This window comes from Ornithorhynchus anatinus, chromosome X1, assembly GCF_004115215.2.
Source record: "Ornithorhynchus anatinus isolate Pmale09 chromosome X1, mOrnAna1.pri.v4, whole genome shotgun sequence".
NCBI classification, from domain to species: Eukaryota; Metazoa; Chordata; class Mammalia; order Monotremata; family Ornithorhynchidae; genus Ornithorhynchus; species Ornithorhynchus anatinus.
Genome location: NC_041749.1, coordinates 209,391 through 224,386, shown reverse-complemented (window position 1 = coordinate 224,386; position 14,996 = coordinate 209,391). Strand labels below are relative to the sequence as shown.

Genomic DNA, 14,996 nt, shown 5'->3' with positions numbered 1-14,996 from the left:
CATTTGACCTTTGTAAAACAGTAGTATTTTCTATGGCATTTTCCCTCCGAGTAACTCAGTGATTTGTAAATGTTGAAAATGAAGGATCTGAATGAGACAGGTAACAACCCAGTCTGACTACTTGATGAGTTGCATAAGATCACTAAGAGGCAAGGAAGAAACTAGTCCTAAGAATTTATTTCCAGTCCTCCTAGGAAATCCACAGTATTGCAGGATCCTTTACATTTTAGGTAGGTCTAGCTCAGGGGCAAATTTATTCAAAACCATATTCGTGTGGAAGATTAGTTCTGTCCGAGGTGTTTAAGCTGTGCTAAAATATTTCACACTATCAAACAGGATTCTAAGAAATAGGGCTAGTCATAGTCACACATCAACAAAGTCCCATTTAAATGGACATTTAATTCTAAAATCAAAAAAGGGAAGACAAGATTTTCTTGGTGAATATCCAGCTTCAGGGATCCATTCAATTGCGAAAAAGGAAACACGTTTCTAAACAAGTATAAGTGAACTGAAAATGGTGCTTAGTCTCTAAACAGCATCTATTTTCTGAACTGTTCATGAAATGTGAGACCACAAAACCATCTAACCAACTGAAGTCACAAGAAGCAGATGGATATGATGAGTCAATAATATTTTTTGAGCTCCTACTGTGTGCAGAGCACTATACTAAACACTTGAGAGAGTACAATTTAACAGCGTTGGAAGACATTCCCTGCCCACAATGAGCTTACAGTTTAAAGGGGGAGACAGACATTAATATAAATAAATGAATTATGAAACAATAATGGCAAGCTATGGCTGATGATTTTCAGCTTAGTATTTTTCATTTAGAAAGGAAATCCCAAATGAAAAATAAAATTCATTAGGACCAAGTATCTCTAACTAGGCCTGTTTCCCATGACTCCTTTTTAACCCTACTTGCTGTTACTACAGGTAAATCTACCTAAAGTGGAAAGTCACCTGCAATGTTCTGCATTTTATAGAAAGTTTTAAAGATGGAATAAGGAACCCAAATGTTATTTTGGTCCCAAACCTTGGGTTCAGTCACCATTGCTTTGAAGTAGGTGTTGGCAACTTTTTAAATGCTCAGAAATGATCGACTAGATTCTAAATTCATTCTCTGCATACAGTAGATACTTGTCTTGGTCGAGTCATCTCTGATCCACAGGGATGCAATGGACACATCTTACCCAGAATGCCCCACCTCCATCTGCAGTTATTCTGGTAGTGGATCCCTAGAGTTTTCTTGGTAAAAATGTGGAAGTGGTTTACCATTGCCACCTTCTGTGCAATAAACTTGAGTCTCTGCCTCTTTTGTCTCTCTCCCACGCTTTTGCTGCCCAGCACAGGTGAGTTTTGACTTGTAGCAGATTGCCCTCCACTCACTAGCCACTGCCCAAGCTAGAAATGGAATGAATGGGCCTTTGCTTGACTCTCCCTCCCGCAGTCAAGACTGGTAAAGTACTGAAAAGTCTCCAGCTGTGACCCTGAGTGGGGGAGTAGTTGCTTTAAAAAATAAAATGCTATTGAATGATTCATTGATTGACCCTTGACTTCACGTCCCCTACAAAAGACGCAGTCCCTATCCCCGGTTCCTCGCTAGAATATTTACGAAGTACAATTTCCCTTTTCTAAAAAATGCTTCCCACAAGCCGCAGACTTCAGAGGCTGATGTATGTTTTTCCTTCTTGAGCTTTACCTAGCCAAATCTCCCCAGACTAATTCCTTCATCCACAATTTCTGCATGGCCTTACTGTCCTGCCAGATTGGATACAGCCTCCTTGGTCGTGCGGTTAGCTTTGTTGCTGGTGCCAAAGGAGCTTCTGTCAAGCCTGGAACATCATCTGAAAATCATTGTGAAAAATTGTCTCCGCATTCCCCACTGATTAATATCAGGTTTTCTGAACATTCAGTGGTTTTACTGAGTGTCAGCTGCTGAAGCCAGGTGTCTTTCGTAAACCAGCCAAGGCAAGCCAAAGAGAGAAAGCTTTTGGGGGGGGGACTAGGGGCAGAGGAGGGGAGGGAAGGAAAGGGGAGAGGTGGGAAAGAGTTCTTTTCCTCCTCAACCTGTCCCTGGCATTATAGCTAATGATCTATATGGAAGCTATTGACATTGACTGGGAAGCAGCACAACCGGACCAGAGTTTTAGGGAAAGGTTGGGTATGATCAGAATTATGAGCTCTGTGAGGGACAGGCATTGAGTCTGATTACTTGTAACTACTCCAACCCTTTAGCTAGAGTGCTCGCTTGGCACATAATAGGTGTTTAATAGATAGCATAGCAAATTAATAATAATCAAGAGAACAGATTTTCAATTCTGGTTTGCCAGTGCCTAAGATATCATGGTTAGAGGGATTTCCAATAATGGTATTTTGATAAAGCACTTACTATGTGCCAAGCTCTGTGCTAAGTGCACAGAGTAAATACAAGATAGGTCAGACTCCAGTCCCCATTTTAACTGAGTTCACCGCCTTAAGAGGAAAGGAGAACAAGTATTTTATTCCCATCATGCAAATGAGGAAACAGAGGCACAAAGTTAAATGACTTGCCCAGGATCACCCAGTTGGCAAGTGGTGGAGCCAGGATTTAGAACAGGTCTCCTGTCTTCCAATCCTTTGCTCTTTCCACTAGACCATGCTACTTGGGCCATTATAATTTTTATTTTTCCAGATCACTCTGGTCTTTAAACCTCATAGCAATAATATACGCTTGAGGAAACAAATGTCCATGTGAGTTGACAGTTGTCTGAAAGGTCCACTGTGAATTGTTGGCAAGTTTCAAAGTTACCCCTCCATCTTTTCTCTAACCACATGGCTGTAAGCTTATATACCTGCTCCTTAGCTCAAGAATGGCAGATCAGCATTTAGTTTCTTCCATTATTGTAGGAAGATGCACTTGTTTATCTGAGGACAGTTCATTAAAACAGCTTACCATTCATTCATTGATTCATTGATTCATTCATTCATTCAGTCGTATTTATTGAGTGCTTACTGTGTGCAGAGCACTGTACTAAGTGCTTGCAAAGTACAATTCAGCAACAAATAGAGACATTCCCTATGCAACAGCGGGCTCAGTAACCCGTTTCAATCCTCATCTTCAGTTTGTTGGTATCTTTGAGGGGTTTTACTCCTTCATAGAAGACAAATCCATTATAGCTGGAGTTTAATCCATCAATCATTCAGTGGTATTTATTGAGTGCCTACTGTGTGCAGACCACTGTACTGAGCATCTGGGAGAGTACAGTATAGCAGAGTTGGTAGATTTGCTCCCTAGGAGTTTACAGCCTAGAGGGGATGGACAAGACAAATTACATTACATTACAGCTATGTACATAAGTGCTGAGGAGCTGAGGGTGGGGTGAGTAAAGGGTACAAATCCCAGTGCAAGGATGATGTAGAAGGGAGAGGGAGTAGGGGAAATGAATTTTCATGTTTATGTAATAGAGCCACACTATCTGAATAATGTATTGCATGGCAGTGCATTATTGAGTGTCCTGAAATCAGATTTTTATTTTCACAGCTTGCTAAGAATATTGGAAATGCTGGTTTTAATGAGATTATGGAATTTGGCCTGCCAGCTGAAGACTCCGTCAAACCTAGTCCGAACAGTGACATGTAAGTTGCAGAATGATGACTGTCACTTTCTAAGTGGAGAAACCTCATTGGCTGTTGAAAGTGTGTCTCCCCTAAACCGCTGTCCTGCCTTGTTAGAATCCTAGAGTTGAAAGGGATCTTGGAGGGGTCTTCTGACTTGGACCCTGCCTTCAGGCAGGTGAATGAGTGAGTGAACCAATCTGCCTGTCGTTGTGCTCTAAAGTCTATCTTCAGAGATAGAGACTTCACCACCTCCTGTAGTCTGCTCCCTCTAGGGAACCTCTTTCTTTGACAACCCTAGAGTTAATTCAGCTGGTTCTGAAATTTGGTCGTGGTGAATGCTAGCATGAAAATTGCCAGACTATTTATTATGCCTCATTGCCCACACCCCTGTAACCATCTCCTGAGGGCAGGTTTGGGTTTTTTGGGGTGGATTCAGGGAACCCATTTTGGTCTGGTGTTATCCAGTCACCTCCCATCTGGGCCCAGCCTGGGCCTGCTCCAGGAAGGAAGAGTGATTCCAGGGCTACCCAGGAATGGGGCTCCTGGGATCATATCATTCACCTGCCTTCCCAAGGACCCTTGAGAATCAGCCGGGTTTGCCCAGCATTCCGTCACATTTGCTTGGGTGCCTGGAGTATTGGAGTATTGGATTGGTCCTCTGGAAAGCTGCAGGAGTCCTGGAACTGGGATGGGCCCGAAGGAACCTGTTGAAGATCTAGAATGTACAGAACTGATATGTGTGCATTGAGTTGTGCCTCGTGCCCAGGGTCAAGGGCATGGAAATGCTGAAATTCTATGGGTTGCTCTGTAGAAACTGTGATCTGGAGCAATGGTGGTCTAGCCTACATTTACATAAGTGTCAAGTTTTTCAGTTTGTCTAATCTTTTCCTTCTCCTTCCCTGACTATATTTGCCCGTTTTGCTGCTTGTTAACCTGGGAAACAGTTAAAAATTCAAGACTCCATCCAGTTCATTTTCCCAGTAGTTAAGACGTGGTAGATGTCTATATTGGGAAGAAAGTTTAAGTTATGATAATAGTAATAATGGTAATTAAGCACTTACCAGGTGCTAAGCACTAGAGTAGATACAATATTATCAGATCGGACTCAATCCCTGTCCCACTTAGGGCTCCCAGGTTAAGGGGAATGGAGAACAGTCATTTAAGCCCCATTTTACAGGTAAGGAAATTGAGACAAAGAGAGGTTGAGTTACTTGCCCAGAGTCACACGGCAGGCAAGTGGCAAAATCGGGATTGGAACCAGGTCTCCTGACTCCCAGTCCTGTGTTCTTTCCACTTGGCTACACAACTCCTCTCTATCTAGGGCTGGGAATTTTCTGAAGAATCCATCATTCATGTTTTTGCAGCACTTTATCCATAGATAACTGAAAATCTGTGGTACTCCTAAAGGTCTGAGTTTTGGGGTGTTTTTTTTCCTTTTGAAGAACAGAATAACTGGTGTTTACAGATCACCTTTGAAGAGTACTTAGCATACTTAACTAGAGTCATCTCATTAAGTGTCATTACCTCCCATGCTGTTTTTAAATATTTGTGGTGCTCTAGCTGTGCCTTTGAACCTAAACTGGGAAGTGACTCTGATTTTTTTTCATTTTATACAGTGAAAGCATAGAGAAGGCAAGTTAATTCTCCAGTGCCCTCTCCAGCCCCTCAGTTGTCATAGGCAGACGTGGCAGACAGGTGCCCCAGCATACCGTATTTTCCTATCTTGTCTTCTGTGTGATTATTACATTATTCAGTCCCCGAACTGTGACCTTAGTTACTCCTATCACCGCTAGAAATGTTCTCAGCCCTTTGGTATCTTCCCAAGCACATAGTACAGCACTCTGCAAATAGTAGGTAATCCAAAAAAGGTATTGCTTTGGATAATGATAGGAAATGTAAAACGACTGCATGTTTTTCTTCATTTCATCTAGTTTTTCCATTATCAGAGGCACAAGAGGTTTTCCAGCTATGAAGTTGGAACCAAACCTTTCTCAAAATGAGTGAAATTTGCTTAAAATAGTCTTGATTTGATGAGAAGAGGGTCAGATTAGAAAATTGACAAGCAAATTGTTCTTGATTTCAGGAATGCAAGAAAAGACTACATAACCGCCAAGTATATTGAGAGGAAATATGCAAAGAAAAAGTATGTGGACAATGCAGCCAAACTACACAATCTTTCTGAAGCCGTCAAAGCAAGAGATATTTTTGGACTGCTCCAAGTCTATGCTGATGGTGTGGATCTAACAGAAAAAATCCCGCTAGCCAATGGACATGTAAGAGTGATGATCTCTTCAGCCCATTGCTGCTGTCTGAAAAAGAAAATAGAAGAACAGGGAATATAGGGTGTGCAATATCAAAACTGCTCACAAAAGAGGATGCAACTCCCTGATGGGGAACCCTGTTTTATATTGATTTACGAAAGTTGGGGTATTCATTTTTAAACAAAAAAGAATATACAGTTACACCTATTAACTTCCGTTCTTGAAAAGATCTGTAAAAATAGTAAGAGTTGATGACCATCTTTGCTGCTTGTTCAGCAGGGCGGCCGCTTTGTAAAGGAATTTAAAACTAAGCGACTTGAATGGACTCAAAAACACTGAACTAGCAAAGTTCCTGCAGCGTGGCATAGTGGAAAGAGCACGGGCTTGGGAGTCAGAAGTCATGGGTTCTGATGCTAGCTCTGCCACTAATCAGCTGTGTGACTTTGGGCAAGTCATTTGAATTCTCTGTGCCTCAGGTACCTCATCTGTAAAATGGTGATTAAGGCTGTGAGCCCCACGTGGGACAACCTGATTACCTTGTATCTACCCTAGCCCTTAGAACAGTACTCAGCACATAGTAAGCACCTAACAAGTGCCATCACTATCATTATTATTATTTGGCACAGCAAAGCTGAAGGTAGAAATAAATAACACTTTGTTTCTGAGGAGAACTCTACTTGCTGTTACTGCACGTTCAGGAGCTCCCGTCCAGATATTTCCAGACTTTCACCAGCTTCTTTGAGGAGAAGGGCAGCTGAGAATTACCCTTCTGCTAGAAGATAAGGTGAACATCTTAGCTATCTAGGGCAAGGAGGTAATTGCCCTGGTTGTCCAAGGTGGCGTTTTGCTTAAAATGATAGCATTGATTCTCTTCCTTCCCACCACCCACCTCCATCATGCATCTTAGTCCCAACACCTGCAGAAAGTGTTTAAAGCCCTCCAAGGATCAAAATCACATCTAGTACCAGATTCTGCTGGAACTGGAATTATAAGGCTGTGAAGTTTATAGCATGAGGCTGTAGGTTGAGGCCACTTGGTGAGGCATAGTGTGCAAAGGGCATATTGTGCACATTATGGCAGCTGTGTGGGGGGAATGGCAAGTCCTGCTGTCGGTCAATTTCATAAGCAGTGAACTGTGGTAGAGGATCTGTGACAATGATTGCTGTCAGTTTCTGATGCCCAGCAGCCAAACTGTCAACACTGCAAGTGTGCTGTTCTTCCCAGGAGTGAAGGGGAAACGAAAGGCAGAAATGTTTTCACAATATAATTCCATCTTTCTCCTTTTTCAAAAAGCCATTAGTATTTACCGCAAAAACAAAAACAAATTTACAGAAATGTAGTTGAGAAGGTGGCACCACCTCTAAGAATTCCGTGGAGATCCCTAAATGTGGGCAGTGAAAGTGGAGGTGTCCCTCATCTTCCTGGAGCTACCTGCATCTTAACCTTATGGGTCTAATAGAAGGAAAGCTAGGCTCTTTGCCCCCGTTGACCCCCCTACCACTGTAAGTAATCATATAAGTATTTTTTAAGGAAAGTCCTTGTGCATTCCAGAGTGCTTCTGAGTAGATTTTCTGCAGTTGCTTTCCCCCACCACCTAGCCCTAGGTGTGGTGAACGCCAGCAGGTTGACTGAAGCTGCGAGTTCCTTTCACAAACTCTACCCACCCTAACCTATCACCCCCCCATGCCTCCACCACCACTGCTCTCTGATAGAGGCCATCAGAAGCCTGAGGCATCTGGAGAAAAGTTTAAATCACAGATTTGGACATATCTGCCCACTGAACTTTCTCCCTGCATTTGTGCTTTCTAGTTAGAACCAGCCAGAATAGAGTACTCTCCCAGATGAGAAGTGGTAATGAAATCAGCCTTTGAGTTACATTTGTTGGGTGACCAGAGGCACTTGCCAAGATCCGGTCCTTGTCTTACTTGAAGTATTTCAGAGAAGAGGGCAGAGCGGGAGGGGATGATTTGAATCTGGGTGGCCAGCTCACAGTTGAGGACGTAGGAATTCCTTTACCCTCTGGCCTGGCTGGTCGGGCATCTGAGCCCAGGGAATCCCATGACCACTTCCTTGAGGGGGTGTGAATTCCAGAATGGAAGGGAGGCGTGAGCCAGCTAACTGCCTCACATGGACCTCCTGATCTGGGAGTTTTGTTTGCCAAAAGTTTGTGTTGTCCTTGTTGTCAGCAAGCTTCCATCCCTGGCCCCTCGGCTGCTCTACGGGTCCTGGGGATTGGAAGACTGGGTAATGGGAACAGGGTTACAACAGCCTTATGGCACCATTTCTGACCTCAGATCACCCAAAGTGGATCCCCCACACCCCCAACTCCTCAATGGATACCCCCCAACACCCCAGAGACTCTTGCTTCTGATCACATGATCAGCACAGAATGGCTAGTCTCCTTTTGTCCACAACCACAGCATAGCCAAAAGCCAGGGCCTTGCGATATCACCCAAAGCCAAGAAGGGAGCCTTAAAGGCAGTGATAATGTATTTTATCTACAAGCTTCCTGGCGAGGGATGTCATGGATGTGACATTACCTCTGGCTCTCCCATCCCTCAAGAAATAGAGACAGGGACTGGGGAGCTTAATTTTTAAATAAAGCAAATATTTTGTAGTAGATTCACAGGCATAATGGGGAACTGGAACAGATGTAACAAAGCTGAGTCATATATTAGAAGGAAGAAAGCAAAATCCACTTTCTAAATCAGGAAGAAAATGTGGTGTTTTACTTAATATGAGAAATGGTGCTTTAAAGGGAGAAAACTAGTTCAGAGAGAGGTGAGGTGTTCTGGTAATGAGTCCAGTGCAAAATTTCTGAGAGCATCTGTAACCTAACCTGGTGGGCTACATGATGGTATTCTTAAGAAGAGTTCTGCAGTTTAGTTTTCTCTTTTATTTTTCAGGAACAAGATGAAACAGCTCTTCACCTTGCAGTCCGATCAGTGGACCGAACGTCACTGCACATAGTTGACTTTTTGGTTCAGAATAGGTGAGTGCTGCAAATAAAGGAGACAAAAGTTGATATCTTGTGTAGCCAAGAGTTCCCGGGCAGAAAGAATTAGACGAGTCAGTTGTGGCACAATATGTCAGTGGTTGAGTATGGTGATAAACGGTTTAAGAATCATTTGGATTGAGGGAGAAAACATTCTGCAGTGGAGAATCCCACTTGAGATCTGCATGGACCAAGAATAAGGGCTCCATCTAATTGCTCATCCTGTCCTGGCCAAGGGCACCCCCAACTCTGAGGCAGGTTAACCTAGACGTGGAAGAGGGCTGCTCAGCTTTAATTGGTTTCTGTCCCAATAAGGTTTGTTTTACTTCTCAGCTTCAGATTCAGCTCCTGTTGTTCCTCTCCCATAGCAGGGCCCCTACAGACAGGATGGGGCCATGGTGGAAATACACAATTCTAATGATCCTTGTGTGTGTGTGTGTGTGTGTGTGTGTGTGTGTGTGTGTGTGTGTGTATGTGCAAACGCATGTGCATGGGTCTGGGCACATTCGTTGGAAGTGAGACGTGATATGAGTCTCAGAGTGCACATGAAGGCAGAAAGGATGATAGGGTAACTGCTAGAGTGTAGGCCCAGCAGAGAACATCAAGACAATCTTGTTCTTTCTTCCCGTTCTTCGACTGAAATGGTGAGTCACGGGGATTTCCTGAGGAATTGCTTCCACATGTCCATTTCCCAGCCCTGTAAACTGCACTATTATTATCAGAAATTCTGGGGAAAGAGATCCAAGAAAAGGTGGAGGAGAGGATATGACTGAGGAGGGAAGAGCTGGGTGGGAGCCAACCAATTTGTGTTTTCTCTACAGCTCTCTGATAAAAATGATAGTAATAGTGATGGTTATTTGTTTGGCGCTTACTCTGTTTCAAGTACGGCACTAAGTACTGGGGTGGATGTAATATAAGCAGATCAGGCACAGTCCCAATCTCACATGGGACTCAGTCTGAGCAAGAAGTAGAGTGGTATCTTATCTCCATTTTTACAGATAAGAAAACTGAGGGCCAGTCAAGTTAAGTGACTTGCTCAAGGTCACACAGTTGGCAAGTGGGGAAGCCAAGATTGGAGCTCAGTCCTCTGCCTCCCAGGCCTATGCAGTTTCCATCAGGCAATGCTGCTTCTTACTTTAATGCTTCCCCTCTGTACACTTCTTGAATTCGGTGATAACAGTGGCTGGGTAAGGCAGATCCAGGAGAGCAACAGATTAAGGCACAAGTCATAATAACCCTCGCAGCTCAACTCGTACCATGGCCTAGTTTATGGTTGCCCCAGCTGGAAGTCTGTGATAGTCATAATGATTATGGCATTTATGAAACACTTCTTATATGCTGCAATGCTACACTAAGTGCTGGAGGAGTGACAGATAATCCCATCAGTCACAGTCCCCGTTGCACATGGGGCTCATAACATAAAAGGCAGAGAAAGCAGCTATCTTATCCCTATTTTGCAGATGAGGAAAATGAGGTCAAAGAGTCAGGTGACACATCCAAGGTCACAGAAGCGAGTCACTACCAAGAAGGAATTAGAACCCAGATGCCCTGATGGTCAGCCCAGGTGCCCTGATAGCCAGTCCTGTGCTCTTCCCACTAGGGCTCTGCTCTTAGGCAAGTGTGGTTTGTGGAGAAGGGAGCCTGGGAAGTGGATCCAGGCTTCACACTGGAGAACACTGCCATATATGTGCAGTGCCTTCTTTCGGCTGCTGGGAGTGCAGTAGTCAATCAATAATATTAATAGAGCGTTGACCCTGTGCACAGGACGATACTAAGTGCTTGAGAGAGTACAGGACTCGTTGCAGACAGGCAGTGTGTCTGTTTATCATTAAGTTCTACTCCCAAGTGCTTAGTACAGTGCTGCACACCGTAGCACTCAATAAGTACAATCGAATGAAAGTAGAGTTGTGACCCTAACAGCCTAATGAACAATGTGTTTTACTTTAAGGCCACACAAGCGTGGCCTACCTTATGTTCAGGCTGGCAAGGCCCCAGCCAACTGGCTGTAACCCCCAACCCGGCTCCACGGGCCCAAGACCACTCTCATTGGGTTTGAGGCTTTAAACCGCTCTATGGAGAAGCTCAGAGAAACCCAACCGACTTCAGTCTCTCCTACCGAATAGGAGGCATTAATCTTACTATTCTCCCCATGGATTGGGTGTGGCCCTTTCTGATCTGTTAGAACCACTTGCCTCAGGTGCCAGGGTGAGGTGGGATGGAAGAAGTCTGTCTGCCTTCGTATCTTGTAGCTCCACTCAAACACATTCAAACCTGTTGCGCTCGCTCTCTCACACTCCTTCTCTCTCTCTCTATTTCTCTCTGTCTCTTGAGCAGTGGAAACCTGGACAAACAGACAAGTAAAGGCAGTACAGCCCTGCACTATTGCTGCCTGACTGATAATGCTGAGTGCCTCAAGCTGCTGCTCCGGGGAAAGGCCTCCATTGAAATAGGTAAAGGTGATGGAGGATGCTCATGGGGGCTCCTCACAGGGGCTCCTCTCGGAGGTTCATGGGGTTTGGCTATGGGGAGCCTGAGGAACCTTATCTTTGGGAAGTCAGGAAGAGTGAGACTTCCGGAGCCCGAGCTCGTTTCCCTGTACTGTGAAAGGGAATCCAGTGTGTGGAACACCTGTTTGGTCTTAGGATGGAACCAGGAGGTACATATTTAGCCCCTGTTTAAACATAGAAATGCTATTGAAATGTCAGAAGTTGTACTATATGCATGAAGACTCTGACTTGGAATTGCTTAATAATGCATCCTGTTCTTTGGCAGAATATATCAATAAGAGGAGAAGGAGAAATAGTATTAAGCACTTTTTTTTGGATGATGTTGGTTAAATTGCTTACTCTGTGCCAGGCACTCTACTAAGTGGTAGTGTAGATAGGAGATAATCGGGTTGGACAGAGTCCCTGTTCCCACACAGGACTCACAATTTTAATCCCCATTTTACAGATGAGGTAACTGAAGCATGGAGAAGTGAAGTGACTTGCCCATGGTCCCACTGCGAACAAGTGGTGGAGCCAGGATTAGAACCCAGGTCCTTCTGACTCCCAGGCCCGTGCTCTATCCTCTAGGCCACACTGCTTTCCCCAGTGCAGAGCACTGTACTAAGCACTGGGAAAGAATAAATGGGGGAAATTAGACATCACACCCTGGATTCATTCTATATAAGCACTGCTGATGGGAGAAGAGGTTCTTACCGTGAAAATTTGTCATCCCTGTTCAACAGCACTGAGACACATAGTATGTGCTGAACAAGTGCCATAATAAAATCAAAAATGTAATGGAAAGAACAGTTGAATAAACATATACGCATAAAGACTGAGGTAGGTTATAAGTAAATACCTAAGACTAGTAGTAGCTAATGAATTTATGAACTCGACAGCTAGGAATTGATCAGGAAAGTGGGATTTCAGGATAACTTCCATTAGATGAAGTCTGTCGGATTTTGAGGAGGGAGGGCATTCCAAACTGAAAGAAAAGCATGAGCAAGGGGATGGATGCAGATGCATCGTGCGAGGGGTTCAGCCAGCAGGTTAACTGGACGGGATCAAAGAGAGCAGATATGCGAAGGAGGGGCTGGTTGGTGGAGACCCTTGAACCCTGACGGCGAAGAGTTTTTCCTTGTTGTGGAGGGGCATGGGGAGCCAGGGGAGGGTTTTGAGGAGTGAAGAGAGGTTTGCAAAAAGAAGCTCATTCATGCAGCATTGTGGGCAGTAGAGATTGGAAGAGTGGGGAGGCAGTCAGGAAGCAGAGGCCATCCTCTAGCAGTGAAGGGACCAGAGCTTGGCCCAGGGCGGTAGCCATTTGGGTGAAGTGGAGGTGGAGGCAGATCGGGAGATGTTGTGCAGAAGAAGAAGCAGAAGATTGAATGAGAGAGCCAAAGGACAAAGGAGGAGTTGAGGGTGACCCTGAGGCTAGGGGCTTGTGGGGCACAGTGACCTCTTTCATTCACCTCTTTGACAGAAAGGCCAATGCCGCAGTAACCCCTTTTCCCTCTCTCGACTTTTAGCCAATGAATCCGGAGAGACTTCACTTGACATCGCTAAACGCTTAAAACATGAACACTGCGAAGAACTGGTGAGTTTCTCATAAGGTTGTTGAGCCCTGAGTGTGAGCCAGTCAGACCTTTTCTGTGAGGGAGAACGTTGTCTGTCTGCTGAGTCACCTAGAGGAGATGTGTCTCCTAAACCCCTCTTGGGCTGTTTCAAAAGCGCAATGCCACCCTGGATTTCCTGGGGAAGGGACTCTTACCTGCTGAGCAGCAGCAGCAGGAGTGCAGTCTTCAGAACTTTCTCTGCCATACCGCCTGACCCCACTGCACCACCATCACTCTGAGTGTGGCTTTGCTCCTCTAAAGGGCAGAGAAAGATCTCCTACGACCAGGTGTATTGTAGAGCTGCATTTGGCAGGGATGTTAAGATGTAAAAATATTTCCTAGACGCATTTTTTTGGATTAAGTGCCAGGTGGCCTAGGTAGCTATCTGCTCTGTAAACCATTATAAGAAATGTTGCCATCAAGGAGCTGTAAATGTGGCTTTTTCGACCACCGCCGTCCAAGTCTATCGTCTTCTCCCCTCCTATCCTGTCCTCCACTCATACTGCTTGCAGCACACAAGTGTTCCATCTGACTCGGAGATTTTTTGGCAAAGCCAGGTCTGCCCGGGGTTCTCAAGAGTCTGCTCTGAAAAGTCCAAGATAGGATCTCGTAGGCTGAGTGGAATATACTGAACCATTTATGGCTTGGGCATTGCTATTTTCTGTTATATGCATTCTTTTTCTTTGAACATTCACTGTAAAGGATCAAGGTGAAACAAATACACTTGCAGGAACCTGACTGGTTTTGTGCCAAGGTGATAGATAACATTTAGAATCTTTCACTCAGCATCATCAGCTTAATGCAGATGGTGTGGGCAGTGGCTTCTAGATAGCTTCCTGTTTATCAGCTGTTCAGCAGGAAGAGGCCTGTTAGTTCAGTGTCCCAAAATTCGATTTCAGCTCCATGGGTTGGGACTAGGAATTTCCTTGAAGAGGGGAAGAAAGGAGGTTTGGAGGGCTGGCTCTGCCCTGGCCACTTACTCTCCAGAACCAGGTCAGAGGAATCGGAGGAGGGACACTGGCCCTGCCCTACTGCTCTTCCTTTGTCTCCTCAGTCTGGTCTTCCTGCTTCATCTAGCCACACAGGGCGGGGCTTAAATAGAAAGAAAAAAAAAACATTTTAGTGCTGCTCCAAATATGGCAAAAGTCACTTTTTGTCTGTATTTTTACAGAAAGTGTGGGATGGGTTTGAGCTTTGTTTTGGGTTTGTTTTGAGGGGATTTTTCACATCTGAGCTACATGATTGCTTGTCACAGCTGAATGACTCACAGTCCCTTCTGTTTTTCTCAGCTTACTCAAGCCTTATCCGGAAGGTTTAATTCTCATGTCCATGTCGAGTATGAATGGCGATTGCTCCCTGAGGATCTAGATGAGAGTGATGATGACGTAGATGAGAAATTACAGGTTTGTGTCAGCACAACAGGATGAATTGTACACAATCTGCCTTTCTTTAAAACTGTTTGTCATATTAAAAGAGTTTGGGTTATGGTCTACATAGGGAGAAAATATTCTGAAATGTGAAAAAGTAGTCTTTCTCAGAATCAAATGCTTTTCAGAATTTTTTTTAATTTAAGGTTTTTAAAATGAAAATAATAGTTGATCTGTACTTAGCAAGTTGTCAACTTTATGACAAGAGCCAAGACATGTAATTACCAATGGCTTTTGAATGCTAACCTGGAAAATAGCTGGCTAACATGAGCAACAAAGACCACGTTGGCCCCCGAGTTGGCTACCGTGGTCACTGCCTGCTGGTCCGCAGGATTAGAGCATGACATTGACACTGGGCTCTGATCACTTGGGCTATAAATGGGTTTTGTTCATGTAATTCTCACGTGCACTTGGCTTGTGCTGCACAGTGCCCTGTCCGCTTACTCACTGCACTCCATGTTCCCTGGCGGGAACACACCGGGCAGGGACAAGAGACTGTGAGGGACACCGTGCCAGCCACCGGCACCAGCACCAACACCTCCGAGCAGGGCTGTGGCTCTGACGTCTTTGGGACTGAACTAAGGTTCATCATTTACAACAGGAACTCCACCATCACC

General features: G+C 44.6%; 1 protein-coding gene across 7 annotated transcripts in view; it reads left to right on the top strand.

Annotated features, from left to right (window-relative positions):
• Positions 1 to 14,996, top strand: part of ASAP2 (ArfGAP with SH3 domain, ankyrin repeat and PH domain 2) — a 163,830-nt gene that overhangs the window by 119,918 nt on the left and 28,916 nt on the right. For all 7 annotated transcript variants that reach the window (XM_029051034.2, XM_029051036.2, XM_029051035.2 and 4 more), the window contains 6 exons: positions 3,521 to 3,615; positions 5,681 to 5,870; positions 8,765 to 8,850; positions 11,188 to 11,303; positions 12,866 to 12,933; positions 14,242 to 14,355. In XM_029051034.2, coding sequence (XP_028906867.1) covers positions 3,521 to 3,615; positions 5,681 to 5,870; positions 8,765 to 8,850; positions 11,188 to 11,303; positions 12,866 to 12,933; positions 14,242 to 14,355 — 669 coding nt within the window. The remainder of the gene's footprint in view (positions 1 to 3,520; positions 3,616 to 5,680; positions 5,871 to 8,764; positions 8,851 to 11,187; positions 11,304 to 12,865; positions 12,934 to 14,241; positions 14,356 to 14,996) is intronic.